The following is an 18,716-nucleotide window of genomic DNA, read 5'->3' on the forward strand; positions in this document are numbered from 1 at the left end:
AACTGGAAAATATTTCCTTTTTTTAATAAAATAGATTGTAAACATTGTGATTTAGTTTGTGACCAGTAATTTAGCTGACACTTCTGCGTGTGTGGGATGAGTGAATGACAAGGTATTGGTGGCAAGAGTTCGCTTCTTGAAAAATAGTGTCCAGGGATTGCCCCTTTTTTACTTACAGTGCTAACAATTGAACCAGGAATTTACTTTATTGATCACTTGCTCGACCAAGCACTGGCAGACCCCGCACAATCCCATTGCCAGTGTAAAGTTCTAAACTTGCTAGATTGATTCAGACATTGGCTCTGAGCAGCCGTCTGTGTCTGGCGTTTCTTGCAGCGCTAAAGTATTGTGATGAAAACTTCGCCTATGCACAGCCTTTCAGCAACCTCTGAAATGCAAGAGCGCATGAATTGGTGAAATGCAAATGCTGATTTTTACAATGTGAACATTACTGAATATCTGTTTTTATAAGATGATCATCCCTCTAAGGTGATTCAGATATAAACTATGCATTCTGTGTAACTGCTTTCTTTGAATAACTGTCGATAATCACGTTCATCTGGATAGGCTGCTTCTGCTGATAGCACTCATAACGTTGTTGGAGGAGTTATTGCTGTGTGGGTTATGTGACGCGTTTGCAAAAAGGCATGAATTGTTATTTGTTAATATTATCATGTATGTGTTGACTTTGAGAGAAGGCGTCCAGTGTAGTTCACATGAAAGCTGAGTTTGATAGCTGCGCCGATGGTAGCAGAGGGATCAATTTTGCATTTTTTACAGGTTTCTCAAAATGTAGATCACTTGAATATTAGGATCATGGCGGTTCTGCAACTTTTCAACTAACTTATTTCTAGTCCGCCTCTGTAGCCAGATCTTCCAGTTTTAAAGAACGTTGCTTGATTTCTGCCAATGCCAAGCCTATGCGTCACTGTCAGAGGCTTAATGCGCTGGACGTCTCTGGCAAAGTTCAAGTGACACTGCGAGCTCTGAAGGTTAGAGGTCACTTGCAACATTCAGACAAGGTCTCTGCATCACTAGTTTGTTTCACACCTATAGGCAAGGCTACCAGAATTATGCGATTCTGTTGCCGCAGCGTTTTCCGCATAATCGGGGATTAGTAAGGTTAAATATTTGCCTTAACGCCGTTACCATGTGTAAAACTGTCAAAGTTATGAAGTAATACTATCACAGAGTGTGGCACATTACACTGCACAATTTGACTTTTCTTGATGCATAATCTAGCCAACCCTGCCACATACTTTGGTCCTTCCCTGCCGCATAATTCCAGTGGCCTTGTCTCTAGGTGTTGCAGTATTACTTAGATTTACGACATACAAAACTATCCAGTAGTAATCTGTGGCTATGCCCTCTCTGCCCCTCCCACCAACACATCTCCAAAACAGCGATGGTCTGTGGTCTAAAGCATTTATGTCATAGCTCTCTGTTGGACTCCATGATCACATGTTCCAATCCTAGCTTGCCCACTTAGCCTTTCATTTTTCTAAGGTCGATAAAATAAATACCGTTGAGTTGGATAACAATAGCATCCGCTTTTCCGCGTTAAGATAGCCATCGGTGAAAGTATGTTTTACCTAAGCATGCGTTATATACCTTGTTTTATTGACGGGTACATCACAACTTTAGGTACACATGTATGCATGTCATTCAGGAACACTAAGCTTCCCGGCTTATAGGAAGAGTAACGCTGCCTTTGTCGCAGGACCTCACAGCTCCATCAAGTTTCTTGCCCATGTTTATGAAGCGACGTGTTTCAGAGTGTTGAAGTTATGCAAAGGGTGATGGGGCAGGAAATATGTTTTAGAACTCCCTCAGGGGGAGCTCTCCCTCTAAGCCTGTCTGGGGCATATTTTCTTTTTCTGGCTACTCCCTTGTTTACATCAAATATTTTTACTCTGTAATAATATCCCTGTACATGCTTAATGTACTTAAAAAGGCAGCCTAGTGCATGACTTGTAACATTTTAGAATGCATCATGTGTGATGTTTCAGAGGATTTTCTATGCCTTTAGAGAGGCAAGCTGCCACGCATAACTATTAGAACATATCCACGAGCTGAATAATGGTATTTAAATTACCAACAATGTCCATGAAGTCTTCCTACACACTCCTTTCACATTTCCATTTTATATTTAAAATGCATTACCTTAATCAGTCCAGTTTGCGCCTTAGGCAAGACATCATGGCTGACAATAGAGGCTTCTACAAGTGTGAATGTATGAAGTGTGGTTATACTGAATAAGCAGCTACCTATGTTATGCCATCTATTAATGTAATAGCTGCACTTTCACAATTGCTTTATTAACCTTCCTGCTTTCTCAAATTTACTTGAAAATGCACGATTTTTTTTCAAAATTTTCTTGGGGGGGGGGGGGTTATCCCCCCTAACCACCCTTTTGGGGTTCGGGCTCGCTATCTTCGCTCGCTCGCTACGGTGCTGTATGCAAATCACTTTGCGCCCAACCACTTTCAAATGTCACCCACCGCCCCTGTGCTTCACCATGTGTGCCATATCCACACCAAAATAGGTGGCTACAAGTTTGGCAGATGGTACCAATGTGTAGGAGTTCTGATAAAAATCAATTGGACATTTGCAGTGATCCAGATTACTCATAAAAATACTTTGGGGTGTACCCCTATTGGATAATCCACTTTACTGGTGGGAAACCCCAGATATAAATAAATATCTATCATGTGGATGTCAGATGAGATACAATGAATTATCCCTCGACTCCGAATTTGCCTACATGTTCAGCCTTCTCATATGCCCTTATGGGACAAAGCTTTCATCCGGGCATCAACTACAGTTGGTATCCCTGCTACCACGTCTCTCACACCATGCATCACACTAAAGAATGCAAACATGTTTTTAACTGGTTTGGCTGGTTGTTTTTGTTTTGGTGACTCTCTCTATAGGTTACTAAAGTGTCATGGACATGATGGGGTGCTTTGCCCTTTAGTCACACAGCAATCGAGGAATAGGAGCCATGGATAAACCTATCAAACTCTTGTCAGTCCATTACCCAAAGAGAGGCTATATAGGGAGCTAAGTCATAACACCATATACCGTCTCTCCACTATGCTTGGTATGGAACTTAAGCAGGACTGTTAATCCTGTTGCCACATAACAGAAGTGGGACTTCAGCTCTTAATGGTTCTGACTGGACACTTGTCTCACCACTATTCGGGAGTGTGAATACCTGAGACACAGACCATGGAATTGGGTGCGTAAGAGGCTCTACATGGTATTTCACTGTTCTCTCTGATGCCTTACTGTGTTGTGTTTTTCCTGAAAACCAGATTTAAAAAAAACGTCTGCAGACACCTGTAAAAAGTACTGCCAAGTTCTTCCCCAGTACAATGCGTTGGCCTCTCTACCCATCGAGAATAAAAGAAAACCAATAAAAGCCCAAATGACTTTAAAAAAATAAGCCAAAAGACACAACCATAAAAATACATTTCAAAATCCCCAAAGGAAATCAACTGAGTTTCATTGTTGTGGGACTTGCATGACCCTGAGGGCGCATGGAATTTTGCCCTCCTTGCCCTATGGGGTGAGGCCAACAGTTTGAAGACCACTGGTTCAGTCTGTATATTTTGAATATAATTGTGCAATACATTCCAACACTGAAGAACAGGTAAGTGGGAGACTGGGGAAAAAAAAGACAGGGAAGGGATTTTCCCCATTGATTTATATTGAAGAAGATGCAATTTTATACGTAGACATCTAAAATGAGCCAATTTCTGGCTTCAAAAACGGGTTCTCCTACCTAAGGTAGGTCTGTTGACACATATGTAGGGCTTTGTGCATTGGAGTTACTTGCGTTCCTTTTATGGCTTTCTCTATTCCCAAATTCCTTTTTCCCTCTTAGTATTGTATTGGGATGGTCTGCCACAGTTCTCTACAGTCTGTTTTTTTGGTTGGGTTGACTTGAATGATTATATTTTAGATACACAGAACCCGGTTTGGGGTAGTTCTTTCATGTGTCCTATCCAGGCTGTTTCCCAGAGATAGCCTTTGTGTAGAGTGGAGAGCTAAAACCAGGGTAGTCTACAGCCTAGAGTACACACAACAGAGTTACAAAGATGTGTGAGCAATCTGCACCTGGCTATCAACATCCACACTGACAGTGACCAGGAAAGAGACAAAAGGTTAATCACCCTCTAAAGGACCCGTCACACCATGACAACTGGCACTCTAGTCGCACCCTTGGACGCCCTCTGCCCCACCCCACCCTCATCCACCAAATGGGACTGCTACTGGAAGACTGATCATAGCTCCTCTTATTGAAAGGTCCATTTGTATTTCTACAGGGGCTTTGTCTCCTCTGTCCTCACTTCTATGTCTAGGTATCCTCCCTCCAGCTCAGGACTATCAGCAATACATCTACAAGGTCTGGGAACACAACCTCACTAACATCTTTTAAACAAGAATAGGATTAGAACTCCCACATGTAACCCAGAGGCCTCCATTAGTCTGGGTCATTCTTACACACAATGTATGGAACATAAGAGCTACATGTACAAATATGTACAACATACACTTGGGATATTAGCTGTAGGTACCTTTGTGTCTTTGCAGTAGAAACCACCTAAATTGGGATTAGGTAACATCCTGACTGCATGTAGGCAAGATGCTCTCAGCCAGTGCCAAATAACTCACTTTTAGGGCTTTAAATAACTTTTTAGCCAGTGATATTAGGCCAGTGAGGGAAGATTATAGCAGTAATTTTCCTAAAGAATGAGTCAGTCTCACCCCCCCAGTCTCTACACAGACCGTTTACCAAACTTTGGATACCCAGTACTGGGTTTATAAGGGCCGCCCTAGGTTTGGCACACACAATCTGGCTTAAAGTTTAAATGATCTGCACACTCGAGCTGGCATGTTTAAATAATCTTCCCTTTACATACTCCTCCAAATACATTCGTCAACCCACTTGAAAAATTGACTTTGACTTACAACTCTTAATTGATTCCTTTCCTTTCTTTTCTCAAAGTGGCTGTCTTGTCATCTTCCATTATCTCCATTAAACCTCTTTTTTGTTGTAGCCTCTCTATTGTATGCTCAAGCTCTTTTTAAAACATATGACACCGAGAATAAAAAATTGCAGAAAACATAGTATATAAAACACCCGAGCACTATCTACAGTTCCTGTTAGAGCACAGAGTAAGGCACTGTATCTTCTTTCTGAGATTAAGAATTCTCCCTTTAAAAGTATATTCCGCCAGATGGAAGTCCCCCGAAAATTATCCAGGTAATTGTGATTTTTGTAACAGTGGATCACAAGATCTTTCTCACGTATTAATAATTTGTCCAAACCGATCTTTGTAGACGCTCAGCGATGATTCATAAAGCCACTCCGCTTAAGGTACAATGGTATTTTAGTTCAAGATTTAATTACGGTGTGTAAGTCTCCCCCAAATGAATGTGTTTGCAATAACTTGTTTAAGTTTCTAAAGAGTTTTTTAAAACAGTTCAAAAAGTGCACACATTTAACAGTTTTTTAACTCATGTATTATGTACTTGCGGACCCCAAATTGCTATAACCTGGTTAAGCTTATAAAGAGTTTTTAAAGTCGTTTTTAAAAAATACAATTATATATGTTCTATATTTATGTATTTGTATTTGTTGACCTCAGTTGACGTCTGAATCAAATAAAATGTATTATGACGATGCCTATTGCATGCCTGTCTGGCTTAATTTCTGTTATTTCATTCCTGCTATTGTTTCACATGCCAGGAAGGGTTTATGTTTTTTACAACTTTTTTTGAAGACATGTTTTGTGGCTTTTTAAAAGTAGTATTTCCTCCTATTAAGATTGTATCTGTATTAATGGGGGTAGAGTTTTTTTTCTTCATAAAACCTTTAGAAAAAATGAAATAAGTGAATGTAAATGTCTAGAAACTTTGTAACTTCATATTAGCTTGATCTAAGCACGCCTCCTGTGCATCCATATTCTTTTATTCTATGTTGTAAAATGACACACGTCCATACGTAGTGGTGTTTTAGCACTAGCACATGTTATTATATATTTCATTTCTAAACCATTGTTGTACATTTTGTTTTTCTGGGAAAAAAAAGCATTCTAATACAAATACAAGCGATTGTTGAAGAGATATGATCGCATGTAAGACGATGGGCATTTGTTGAAGTTCTCTTTGCACTTAAGATTGTTCATTTCCAACAGCAGATGGTCTGGTAGTCATCTTTTGCAGCCTTTCTTCTACCTTCTGAAACAGCAGGCTGTTCAACAAGGCATCATTGGACCTTTTTGAAGACTTGCTTGCACACAGCATCTCCAGCTCGCAGTTCCTAAAAAATATAGCAATTACAATGAGAATAGTTCAGACCCGTGCCACATAAAAATTAAGACAATTTGTTTTCAACAGAAAAATTACAAATACAGAATTAGTTTAATCAGATTCTGCATCTTTTCCACTTGCAGAAAAGTATACTATGACACACAATTCATTTCCAGATCTCTCTGGTGCCTTTCAAGTTACCCTAGCTTATGAGTGTTAGAGCATCCTTGCAGCCCATTCATATAAATATAGTCATCTAACACTTTCCCCAATGCTGAATTGTGCCCAAATAACTTGAACAACGAGTACTTAATAGATATTTTTTAGTACAATCGATTTGAATCCAAGAGTATTTAAATATTCTGTGATTATGCCACATACTTGAATTGGTGAGTCCATCAGGAATGTTCAGTGAGTATTCATGATCTAGCATTATGCTGTCACAAAATAACACTTGGGTTTGTAACCAAGGACACTAAGGGCCAAATTACGAATCTGATCGTCTGAGGACTGGCAGTCTTCAGGGGTGCAGCAGTGGTGGTGCAGCTGCCCAATTACGCCTTTGGTGGTCAAGCAGCCATTGCGCCACCACAGCCACCAGGGAACGCACAGCCATGTATATTACAAGTTTTAGGACCGCCAGTTGTGACATGGTGGTCTTTCTTCCATGAAAAGGCTGGCAGCCCTAAAACAAAGGGGGCCCTACAAGGCCCCCTGCTGCCCATAAGCATGGAGATGCATGCAGGGGGACACAATATGGGTCCCCCTATGGGCATGCACCCCAGTTTCATGCAGTGCAGGATCTGTTTTTAGCATTCCCATTGCAGTGCCCAATTTCAGAGGCAATGCTGTGGGACTGCCAAAAACAGGCCACTAGACACGAGGAAACTCGTAATCTGGCGGGCGGTGCAACCACAGTTTTGGTCATGCGGGAGTGGGCCACCAGCATGGCCAAAGACTTGAAGCTTAAACAAATCAAAGGTCAAAGGTGACCATGCCAGACTAGCAGCAGTCCAGGGGGGAGGAATGAGAGACAATACAAGTGGTCATGGAGGATTGACAGGCAGGTGCGGAAGGAGGGAGTACATGTCCACGCAAACAGACACAAAGACTGAACCTTTGGGCTGGACTGGCAGTCATTATTCTCGTAAAGGCACTCCACAGAGGAGGGAGAGACATTGTGAACATGTTGGTATGTTGTTGTTGCTGGGGCTGGGACACTCCAATAGAACCTACAGTTTATTTTAACAAGGATGCAGATACTGGGACTTCATACTTGAGGGACATACTGTGGTGGGATGACATCGCTCATAACAACAATACCTCCCCCCCCCCCCATGGTAAAGATTTTGAGTTTTAATGTTGGAGGTCTCGTCACTCCAGCAAAGCTTGTAGCACCACTCATGCTTTTCAGGGAACTGGACTGTGGTGTGTGCCTCTTACATGCCTAACACCTCTCAACACATTCATTCAAACCATACTCTCAACCGTACCAACAACCGACCGATGAAGAAGACAAGAGAGAATAAAACTAAATAACTTTAGGCAAAATATAATGATAGATAGACAAATGAAGCAAACAATCTGGCAGTGAAGTATTTTCCAAGGTTCAATTTCTTTGCATGCATATAGTCAACAAATGGTTTCTTCAGTTAGTTGTTGGTATGGTTGAGAGAATGGTGTCAATGAATGTGTGAGAGGTGTTGGACATGTAAAGTTGAGCATTACTGGGCCATTGATCTGGTGCCAAACTTTATGGTATATCGTCCTTTTTGTGATTTTTAGTATTGCTATCATGTCATACACTGTGATATGTAAAGACACATGTATTTTTATACATTTACAATAAATAATGTATATATCTTTTGTTACAAAAAAATGGTCCTCCTCTGGACGAAGTTATTTTTGATTTGCCTTAAGTTTGATAAGAAAATACTGCTTGTGCAATAGATATACACACATTAAGACTCTGTGTATGACGTGGTAAGCATCCTTTAATTACGGCGAGATATCCCACCAATAAATCTCTTACAGGCAGTCTGTTAGCTCTTTAGATACATGTAGTGTTTTTCCTGATTTTCTGCCTGTACATTCGGTGCCCAGGGGCCCTGATTTTTGGTCTAATTATTGACATTCATAGAGATGGTCAAACATATAATTACAGACTACTTAGGCACTAACACAACTGGAACACCAATTTCACTGTTATGGGACACATTGAAAGCTGTGACGGGTGATATTCATTTCACTATAACAGGAAATGATGGAATAAAAAGTGAGAACTGGATAAGAGGGTTGGAGACATCGAAGGGGCCCACCAGTAATCCGTCTTTTGATACGTCTGGTTCCAACTTTTTCTCACCCAACTACTGCTAAAAGCTTAGGATATGTATAGGGCTGCACTTGCCTTCCTTTACCTTCAACAATAATACTACAGAGGGGGCAACTGCTAGCTTGTAAAATGCAGGGCAAAAAGCAGAAAGTTCAGTAGAGTGACTTGCAACACACACGATGGAGCCCATAAGGGTTAATGTAGGTTAGCTAATAGGTTCTGCTGTTTTTCACGCACACCTATATGTAGCGGTAGAGCTACAGTTCGCTAATATACAATTGTATCTTAACGACATCCCTCTGCATTCCCTTACTCCACATCAGACCACAGTTTAGAGGCTAAAAATCGCAATTGCAGAAGTTATCTCAGAAATTGCACCACTTGCCACTCGGAAAGCACCAGGCCCTGACAGCTTTACGGTGACCTTCTATAAGATATTCTGAATATGCCCCGCTGTTGACACGGCTGTACAATACCTTCACCGGCAATGGCACCCACATACTCACTATATGTGAAGCGGTCAACACGGTTATACCCAAACCCGAGAAAGATCTCAAGCAGTGCTCATCCTATTGTCTCCTATCATTACTGGATGTGGACACTAAGATTTTCACAGGAATCCTGGCACAATGCCCGAGTCCATATGTGCAAGGCTTGGTGGACTGGCTCAAACAGGTTTTATTCCAGAGAGAGGATGTAGCAATAATACCAAACAAATAATACACCTGCTAAATAAAACAAACATACTCAGTACCCTACCTTTTTACTGTTGGTCGACGCAGAAAAGAACTTTGACTGTGTCCTTTGGCTGCTCTTTTGGGTATACTAAATAAGATCGGACTAGGATCCAGGTTCCGGACTCGAATCCTAAGTAGCTACAGGCTGTACGATTTGGGAACCATCCTGATAAACTGGCCTTATACACTGATGGTATGAGGGTATAAATCTTAAACCCCTTAAGTGCGGCCGTCGGTAATGACCGATGGCTACACTCCCTCCTCAGTGTGTCTATCAGGCACTCGCCAACACTGGAGAAGGTTAGAAAGGCTTCTCAGTTTTTTTCCACTAAGGCTCAAGATGCTCGGGAATAGCTTCCCGAGCAGTCTGAGCTTTTTTGTTGTTGTTTACAATGAAGATCAGCAGACAGGGCTTGCTGACGTCATAACTTTACAAAATTAAAAGTAAAATGAGCCAAATTGAATCGGTGCTCAGGGGCATATCTCAGCACTGGAACACTGATTCTTATGGGAGAGGTATTGTTGAGACAGCCCACCTAGACACTTGGCCTTGGGGGCCAACTACCCATCCTGTTACATCCAGTAAGTCCCGTACAGCAGGATTGCTGAGAAGTTGTCAAAGGGCACGCCCCCTTTCTCCACCACTCTGCAAATGTGCTTCCCAGCATACTACTAGTTGGGGGATTAAGTCCCCTTGGCTCCAGATGGACCTTGGGGGCCAAGAAACCCTGGTACCTCCTGTAAGTCCTACGCAGTGGAATTTCTGGTCGGAGGCCCAGCCCCCTTTCTTCATCAGTCTGCAAACGTGATTGCTCATTAAAAAAAATCTTAGCAAATCAATAAAAAACAAAGGGTACAGGGACATTATAGTCAGGGGCAGATTTTACTCATACAAAACCAGAGAAATTCAGCCGTTATAGTTAGCAGAGTTAAATATAACTGGCACCCCTGCAATGCACTGCTTATGAACTCACATATTTTATCACTCATGACATGGTCTCCGACTTCACTGATGGTATCATTGATGACATCTCAAATTACATCACTGATGACATCATCCAGTGACAGTGGGTGTATGAATAACTGTGTGGATGACTGACTGGGTGCGTGAATGACTGTATAAGTGAGTGATTAGGTGTCTCAGTGAATGTATGGGTGAGTGAGTGGTTGTGTGAATGTGTGTATCTGTCTGTCAGTTGATGTCTAAGTGGGTGTATACGTGTGTTAGTGGGTACATGGGTGGCTATATGGGTGATTGATCGGTTGTCTGACTACCTCTATGGTTGTGTTTGTGGGTGAGTAGGGGTGTGACTGCATGTATGAATGAGTGAGTGGGTGAGTCAGTCAGTGGCTGTATGGGGTAGGTAGTGCATTTGAGAGAAGCTGTATGGGTGAGTGAGTGTATGGCAGCCAGCCCACCATGTCCCCCTGGACCCCAGTCACCACCAAGGAGACCGTGTCAACCATGAAAGGCATCCACTCAGGAGCACCCACAGATCCCAGCCCCCCACACATCTTCCACAGAGCAGCCACCTCCATCGCTCCGGAACTACTGCGCACCATCAATGCCACCCTCGAGACCGGCATCTTCCCCGCTGACTGGAAACGCTTAGAATCCAGACCCCTACTCAAGAAGCCCTCAGCAGATCAGACGGATCTCAAGAACTACTGACTCATCTTCCTCCTCCCTTTCATGGCCAAAGTCATCGAGAAGACCATCAACACCCAACTAACAAAATTCATCGAAGAAAACTCTATCCTCGACCCCTCCCAATCCGGATTCCGCAGCAATCACAGCACCAAAACTACCCTACTCGCTGCCACTGATGCCATCCGCACCCTCTTCAACCAAGGACACACCACATCCCTGATCCTACTCGACTTCTCCGCAGCGTGCAACACATTCTCCCAGCGCACACTCCCCACCAGACTCCACAACACCGGCGTACAGGAAACCGTTCTCGACTCGATCTGCTCCTTCCTCACCGGCAGAACCTAAAGAGTCAGACTGCTGTCCTTCCTCTCCGAACCCACAGAAACTAACTGCGGAGTACCCCAAGGATTGTCCCTCAGCCCCACGCTCTTTTACATCTACATCGCCCCCCTTGCCGCCATCGTCAGACAACATGGACTCAGCATAGTGTCCTATGCCGACGGCACCCAGCTCATCCTATCCCTCACCAAGGACAAAATCACCACCAGACTCAATTTCCAGGAAGGAATGACGGATGTCGCATCCTGGAGGAGTAACAGCTGCCTGAAGCTCAACTCGGAAAAGACAGAGGTCCTCATCATCTGACCCTCCCCCTTTGCATGGGACAACACCTGGTGGCCCATTGCCCTCGGCAGGCCCCAACCTCCAAAGGACCACACCCGTAATCTTGGCATCATACTCGACTCTGCCCTCTCCAGGACCAGACAGGTCAACGATATGGCCTCCAGCTGCTTCGACACCCTCAGCGTCCTCTGAAAGACCTTCAAATGGATCCCCCTCGAATCAAGGAAGACCATCCCCCACACACTCATAAACAGCAGACTGGACTACGGAAATGCCCTCTATGCCGGGATCAACAAGTCTCTGCTCTGCAAACTCCAGACCATACAGAACACCGCAGCCAGACTCATCCTCGGCACCCCGCAACACGAACACTTCACCCAACACCTGTGGAACCTCCACTGGCTCCCCATCGAGTAGAGTAACTTTCAAAATACTCACCCATGCCTACAAATGCCTCCACAACACCGGACCCCAACACCTCAACAAGAGTATCACCTGCCACGTTCCCAAGAGAAACCTTCCATCAGCTGTCCTCGCCCTCACTGAAACCCCATGCATCCGCAGAGTCAGAACAGGTAGAAGAGCCTTCTCCTACATCGCGGCCAAGACTTGGAATGAGCTCCCAACCAACATCAGGCACACCCCTTCCCTGCACCCTTTCCCTGAACGTTTTCAGGAAGATACTCAAGAACAGGCTCTTCGACTGAACGCAGTTGCTTCCTCCCCCCCAATGCCTTGAGACCCTCATGGGTGAGTAGCATGCTTAACAATCGCCTGATTGACTGAGTCGGTGATTGAGTGCTTATGTCAGTATGGGTGAGTAACTGGGTATGTGAAAGGCAGTATAAGTGAGTGATGGGGTATATGAAAGACTATGCGTGAGTGAATGTGAGAGTGGCTATCTGAATGAGGGCATGCTTCTGTCAGTGAATATATAGGTGAGTGACTACATGTTACTATTTGTAGGAGTAAGTATGTGAGTAACTGTTCCGGTGAGTAAGTGGCTGTGTGATTGACTGTATGGGTAAGTGTCAAGGTGAGTGAGTAGTTCTATGGGTGACTCACTCAGTGTGTGAGTATTTGCATTGGTATACGAGTGAATATTACAATGGCTGTATTAGTTAGTGTGTATGAGTGGCAGTATGGGTGAGCAAGTGGATATGTGTGTAAATCTATGAATCAGTGATTGGGTGTGTAAGTACTGGGATGGCTATGTGAATGGATTTGTGAATGTTTGAGTTAGAGTGGCTGCGGGTATATAAAAGGTTCGATAGGGGTGTGAGTGGGTGTGGCAGATGCTGTGGATGATGTCATCAGTAATGTCACTGACCATGTCGTGAGTGATGTAATACGTGAGGTCATAAGCAGTGCATTATGGTGGCATGAGTTATAGTTAACTCTGCTAACTATAATGGCTGAATTGAATTTCCCTGGCTTTGTAGGAGTAAAATATGACCCCAACTATAACATACCTGTAGCCTTTGTTTTCTTTAGTGTGGTTCTATGGTTTTCAAAGTAGTAGTCACATTTGCAGGGTAGTGGAGAAAAGGAGCGGGCCTTCAACTATCTCACAGGAATTCCGCTGTGTAGGACTTACAGGAGGTAACAGGAGGGCTTCTTGGCCCCCAAAGTCCCTCTGGAGCCAAGGTAACTTCATCACCCAACTAGTAGTGTGCCAGAAGGCACGTTTGCAGAGTGGTGGAGAAAGGGGGCGTGCCTCTGACAACTTCTCAGCAATCCTGCTTTGTGGAACTTACAGGAGGTAACAGGAGGGGTAGTTGGCCCAGAAGATGTCCTTGGGGGCCTACTACCCCTCCATTACAACAGGATAACTGAGATCTCAAAGGCCATGCCCCTTTTCTCCACCACTCTGCAAATGCACCTCCTGGCGCACTACTAGTAGGGGACAAAGTCCTCTTTGCAATTGAGGGTCCTTGGGGGCCACTTACCCCTCCTATTACCTCCAGTAAGTCCCATACAGCAGGATTGTTGAGATCTGATAGCAGGCAACAGTTATATATCTGAGAAATCTTTAAATTGCTCAAGGAACTACTGAACAGATTTACACCATTTAACAAGTCCCTCTGGAGCCAAGGCGACTTCATCACCCAACTAGTAGTGTGCCAGGAGGCACGTTTGCAGAGTGGTGGAGAAGTAGGCATGGCCTCTGACCACCTCTCAGCAATCCCACTGTGTGGGGCTTACTGGAGGTAACAGGAGGTCTTGTTGGCCACTAAGGGCCCTCAGCAGCCAAGGGGACTTCATCCCCCAACCAAAAGCGCGCCATGAGGTGAGCGCCTCTTTGTGCTCGTTTTTCACCTCAATTCTGCCTCTTTCTGCTTGTTTCTCATCTTTATTTTGCCTCTTTCTGCTCATTTCTCACTTTTATTTTACCTCTTGCTGCTCGTTTCTGACCTTTTTTATGCCTCATTCTGCTTGTTTCTCATCTTCATTTTGCCTCTTTCTGCTCATTTCTCACTTTTATTTGACCTCTTGCTGCTCGTTTCTGACCTTTATTCTGCCTCTTACTGATTGTTTCTGAACTTCATTTTGCATCCTTCTGCTCATTTCTCACTTTTATTTTACCTCTTGCTGCTCGTTTCTGACCTTTATTCTGCCTCTTTCTGCTTGTTTCTCAACTTTATTTTGCTTATTTCTGCTTGTTGCTAACTTTTATTTTCTCTCTTTCTCCTTGTTTCTCACCTTTATTTTGCCTCTTTCCGCTCGTTTGACCTTTATTCCGCCTCTTTCTGCTAGTTTCTGACCTTTATTTTGCTTGAACTCTGCTCCCTTCTGACCTTTAGTCTGCCTCTTTCTGCTCGTTCCTAAAGTGCACCAGCGCAGGGAGAGAGATATACAGTGCTAAGGGCAGTGGCAGCTGTGGGTTTTGAAAGTGGTGGGCGAAAAATGTTGTACCCTAATGTAATAAGCGAGCGAAGCAAGCAAGCATGAACTGCAAGAAAATGTTAAAAAAAATGGATTCCAATGGTGGGTTTTACACCACATATTTACTGCACATTTTTTAAAAAAGGGGGATCCAATTATAGCATTTTGAAGCACAAGTATGAAGAAATCAATGGAATCAAATCAATAATGTGCCCAATCCTCAAATCCTCAAACTGGTCTGCTTGCAAAATGACCCCCAAGCCAAGCACGTACAACCAACGAAAGCAGGCCCTCTAAGTGTTTTCCCACCTGTAACACATCTCTGAACCACCTAGGTTTTCATAGTATATAATAATGAAAATGCTGCAGTTTGTTCTTATTTATCTTATGCAACTTACAACCATTGACAAAGCCTATAGTCCTGGCTAGTTGTAGGTTTAATGTCACTCGTATTATATATCTGGAGGCAATGACAGAAGAAGCAAAATCATAAGGGGGCAATAGGAGTGAAACTTAGACCAAATACCCGTTTCTAGGGTCTTTTTCAGAAAACTATATGCAACACAACTTGCTTTAAAAAATACTCTATATTAGAATTATGCCCAAAAATGCTTTAATTGAAAAAGTTCTGTTTATCCCATCAAGTTTTGACATTCTTGTGTGTTTAAGGTATTATAGTAATAGCAAAAACAAATCAATGAGCACAGGAGATAAATGAGAACCAGGACTAGGTTGTCCCCACATCACTCAAACCCAATGGAAACACAAGTAGGTCATTGTCACCATCTTCAAAGTGCCATAGCCTAGAGAGACAGTCCATCCAAACAATGGCAAAGCATGAAAAACGCAGGCAAGGCTGTGGCCGAATTAGGCTGACCAAGATAAATAAATCCATCAATCAATTTATACATCCATCCATCAACTTAAAAAAAAAAAAAAAAAAAAAAGGCAGGCACAACCATATCAACGTTCCATAAACCGATAAGGCCTCAGCCATTTCTTCTGCTTTAACAAAATGTCGGATTTTCTCTATGAAATAAACTGCTGAATGCCTTGAAGAACCAGTGTTTTTAACAGAAACATTTCCAGGCCATGGGGCTACTATTGTAACCATTGTGGGGAAACGTTTTAAAGCAATCTTAAATGCATACCACAATGGCATTGCAAATTAAATAAGTATAATATGCCAATTTTCCCCTGAGGAGTTCCAAGAGCCAGAAAATGTAAATTGCGAGATGTCCATAATGTCACTTGACATCCCAGTGTTCACAACACCTGCAGGCAACACGAGAATTAAACATGCACTCTCTTCTCACACATTCACCCCCCTCTCCTCTTGTAGAAAAAAAACTGAAGTTTATGTTCTTCGTGTCCTGTAAATGGTGTTTACATTATTTGTAGCCTATATATTTTACATCAAAGTCTAGGTTTTAAAGACAAATGATAAAGTGCTTGAAATATATCAACAAAAAAGCAAAAAACTCATAAGTGTCTCGATTGTATTTAAACATTCATAGTATACTACAATGCAGTTTCTTCAATAATTAAATATTTCAATAAATGACAATAGCTTAAAAATAGTATGTGGTCAGTGCTAATCAATCCAGGCATGAACAAATAAATCACGTTATTTTCCCCCAAAAAAATATATCTTGATTTTTATGGAAAGTGCTGCCGTTTTGGGAGCACGTGTTTTTTTCTCGTTAGCTTTCACCATAACTCTCAATTACTACCCTGCATAAACAGTAATTTTTAATTAGGGGTTGTTATAACTATGCATGCTCATCATATTCATCTGCATACTATTGGTTTCAAACAATTTATTTGTATTTCTAATGCCTTCGTTTGCTTTGCAATGCGAACATCTATCTCATGGTTCTGAGAATCGTATCCCATGTATTTATGGCCGTGTTGACCTTCCTGACACAAATGCCCTTCATGCACAAACAAGTTTAAGGCCCCATATGTTTCACAAATTATAACATATCATAACAGGTGTATTTGTAAAGAGCACGATTACCCAAAGGTGTCCTAGCTCTGAATAACAGATGTTTATTGTTACCCAACTCAATGGTAATTATTTTATCGACCTCAAATGGATGAAAGGCTGAGTGGCCCCGCCAGGATTTGAACCTGCGACCATGAGGTCAAACACAGGCCCCTGCAGTGGATACTTTAGTCCACTGAGCCACCAGACCCAGCTATGATAATTATACTAATCTCACACACGTTTTGCAGCAAAATATTCTACAAATGCTAATTTCAGTCTTTGCTCCCTCATGCTAGAGACAAGTACTCTGACGAGATCAGCAAAAAAGCAATCTTTCTGCTCGGATCCCTCCCAGCCCCCCCCCTCTCCCCGCGGAGAGTCTGATGAGAAGATAATAGTTTTTTTTATGAGCACATCTCTTGGAAAGCATTTTGGAAATGTTGCCTTTCACCTCCTCAGAATTAGCTATTGATCCACGTGGTGCTATTTTTATCACTTTCCACAACAAAATTAACAGACACTTTTCTCATCAGTTGAGTGATTGTTGGGAACAGATTCAAGACAGAGAGCTGTAAAGTTCAAGAGACGTACAAATAATCATACATGAGCAGGACTCAATGAAGTCACTGGGCATGATAAACAGTTGCGACTCGCAGTACTCGTGGGAGGGAGGGGTCGTGGGGGGTGGGGGGCAGAGGGAGAATAACATTTAGAAAACTTATCTGACATCCTCTGCTCCTGGTCCGCTTTGGCACCTCTTCAGACAGGAACAGCACTGGAGTGGCAACCCCTCAGCCATTCCTGGCCCTGCTGGTGCTGCTCCAGCAGTGCCAGGATTGGCTTAGGGCACGGTTACTCTTTGCCTGCCACCTGCCCATTAGGAGACCGAGGGGCTCCTAATGGGCATGCACAAGCCAGTGCAAACACAAAGTGCACATGACTGGGCAAGGGCGAAAAATTTGCTGGCCTTCCCCACTCATGCGCACTTTTGCTGCTGCCTGTCCCTGGCTGGTCTGACAATGCATGTCAGTCAACATGACGCCGGACCTCCCACCCCCTTCAGACTCTGAAGGGGGTGGGCGGTCCGATGTCATGCTGACTGACATGATTGTCAGTTCTCCCTCTGCGTCCCCTGAAATTAAGTAAACTGAGTTTACTTAAGTTCAGAGACGCCGACGGGGCTGCGGGAATGGGCGGGCAATGCCCCAACGCCCAAATGGACGCACCGCGCCTCGCCAAGGGCCATATCATAGTGGATTTCATTGGCTTACCGCAGAGCAGGTCACCTGTTTTTACGTCTCAGACGTGTGTAAAGTGTAAAATAACAAGATATTTCTCTGTGTTATGACTTGATTTTTAGAGAGTAGCACTAAGAAACAACTAACAGGGGTTGCCTCTTTCTGTTTCTGAACTATGCTGTTTAAAATAAAGTCAGAGAAATGTCAGGTTAAATAAATGAATACACAATACGATGCAGGCACATAAATATGAGTGCTCACCTCCTGCTGAGCCAGCACAGCCCATAATGATGCAATCCCATTTCTTAGTAGATACGACGCTGCTCTGGTCTTTCACGCAACACAATTAGTAAATTTAGCCCTGTGCTTCCTATCTAATGGGTAGACAGATGGCAGCAAACACAAAATATTTTCTTTAGGTATTATAAAAGCCAGATATAATGTGTGCCCATTAAGTGCCTCATACAGGTATTATCTTTCATGCTGATGTGCTGTGCATATGTGAAGCGTGCATTAGGGTACGGGACTCCTTGTCCACTTACAACATCATTGTAGAGGTGGCGGGACGGCTGTGTGATTTGAGTATTCTCTGCTGAAACAGACGCTGATCTCCAGATCACAAGTTGGCATCAGCAGGGTGGATTTCACCTTCCATGCTTCTCCAGCTAGCAGGGCCGGATTGGCCATAGCGGGCACCGGGAGTTTACCCGGTGGGCCGCCAGGGTGGGGGCCGGTTTTTATGTCCCTGTGGGGCCTTTTTTGTTACCGGGGGCCTGCAATGTCGGGCCCCTGTAACAAAATCGGCCGAAACAGACCATAGAAAATAGCTCGGTTGCTCCCCTCCTTCCCCCAGGGGGGGGCCAGCTGAGCAGTTTGCCTGGGCCGGTTTCAGCTGCCAGTCCGGCCCCGATTGGGTACAAAAAAACGAGGGGAA

The 18,716-nt window shown here is 43.4% G+C and overlaps 1 protein-coding gene across 1 annotated transcript in view; it reads right to left on the bottom strand.

The window, feature by feature from the left end:
• Nucleotides 1–6,017: 6,017 nt before the first annotated feature.
• Nucleotides 6,018–18,716, bottom strand: part of RBP1 (retinol binding protein 1) — a 156,806-nt gene continuing 144,107 nt past the window's right edge. Inside the window, exon 4 of the mRNA XM_078666101.1 lies at nt 6,018–6,331. Coding sequence (XP_078522227.1) covers nt 6,278–6,331 — 54 coding nt within the window. The 3' untranslated portion in view covers nt 6,018–6,277. The remainder of the gene's footprint in view (nt 6,332–18,716) is intronic.

Source organism: Lissotriton helveticus, chromosome 11 (genome assembly GCF_964261635.1).
Source record: "Lissotriton helveticus chromosome 11, aLisHel1.1, whole genome shotgun sequence".
Lineage (NCBI taxonomy): Eukaryota > Metazoa > Chordata > Amphibia > Caudata > Salamandridae > Lissotriton > Lissotriton helveticus.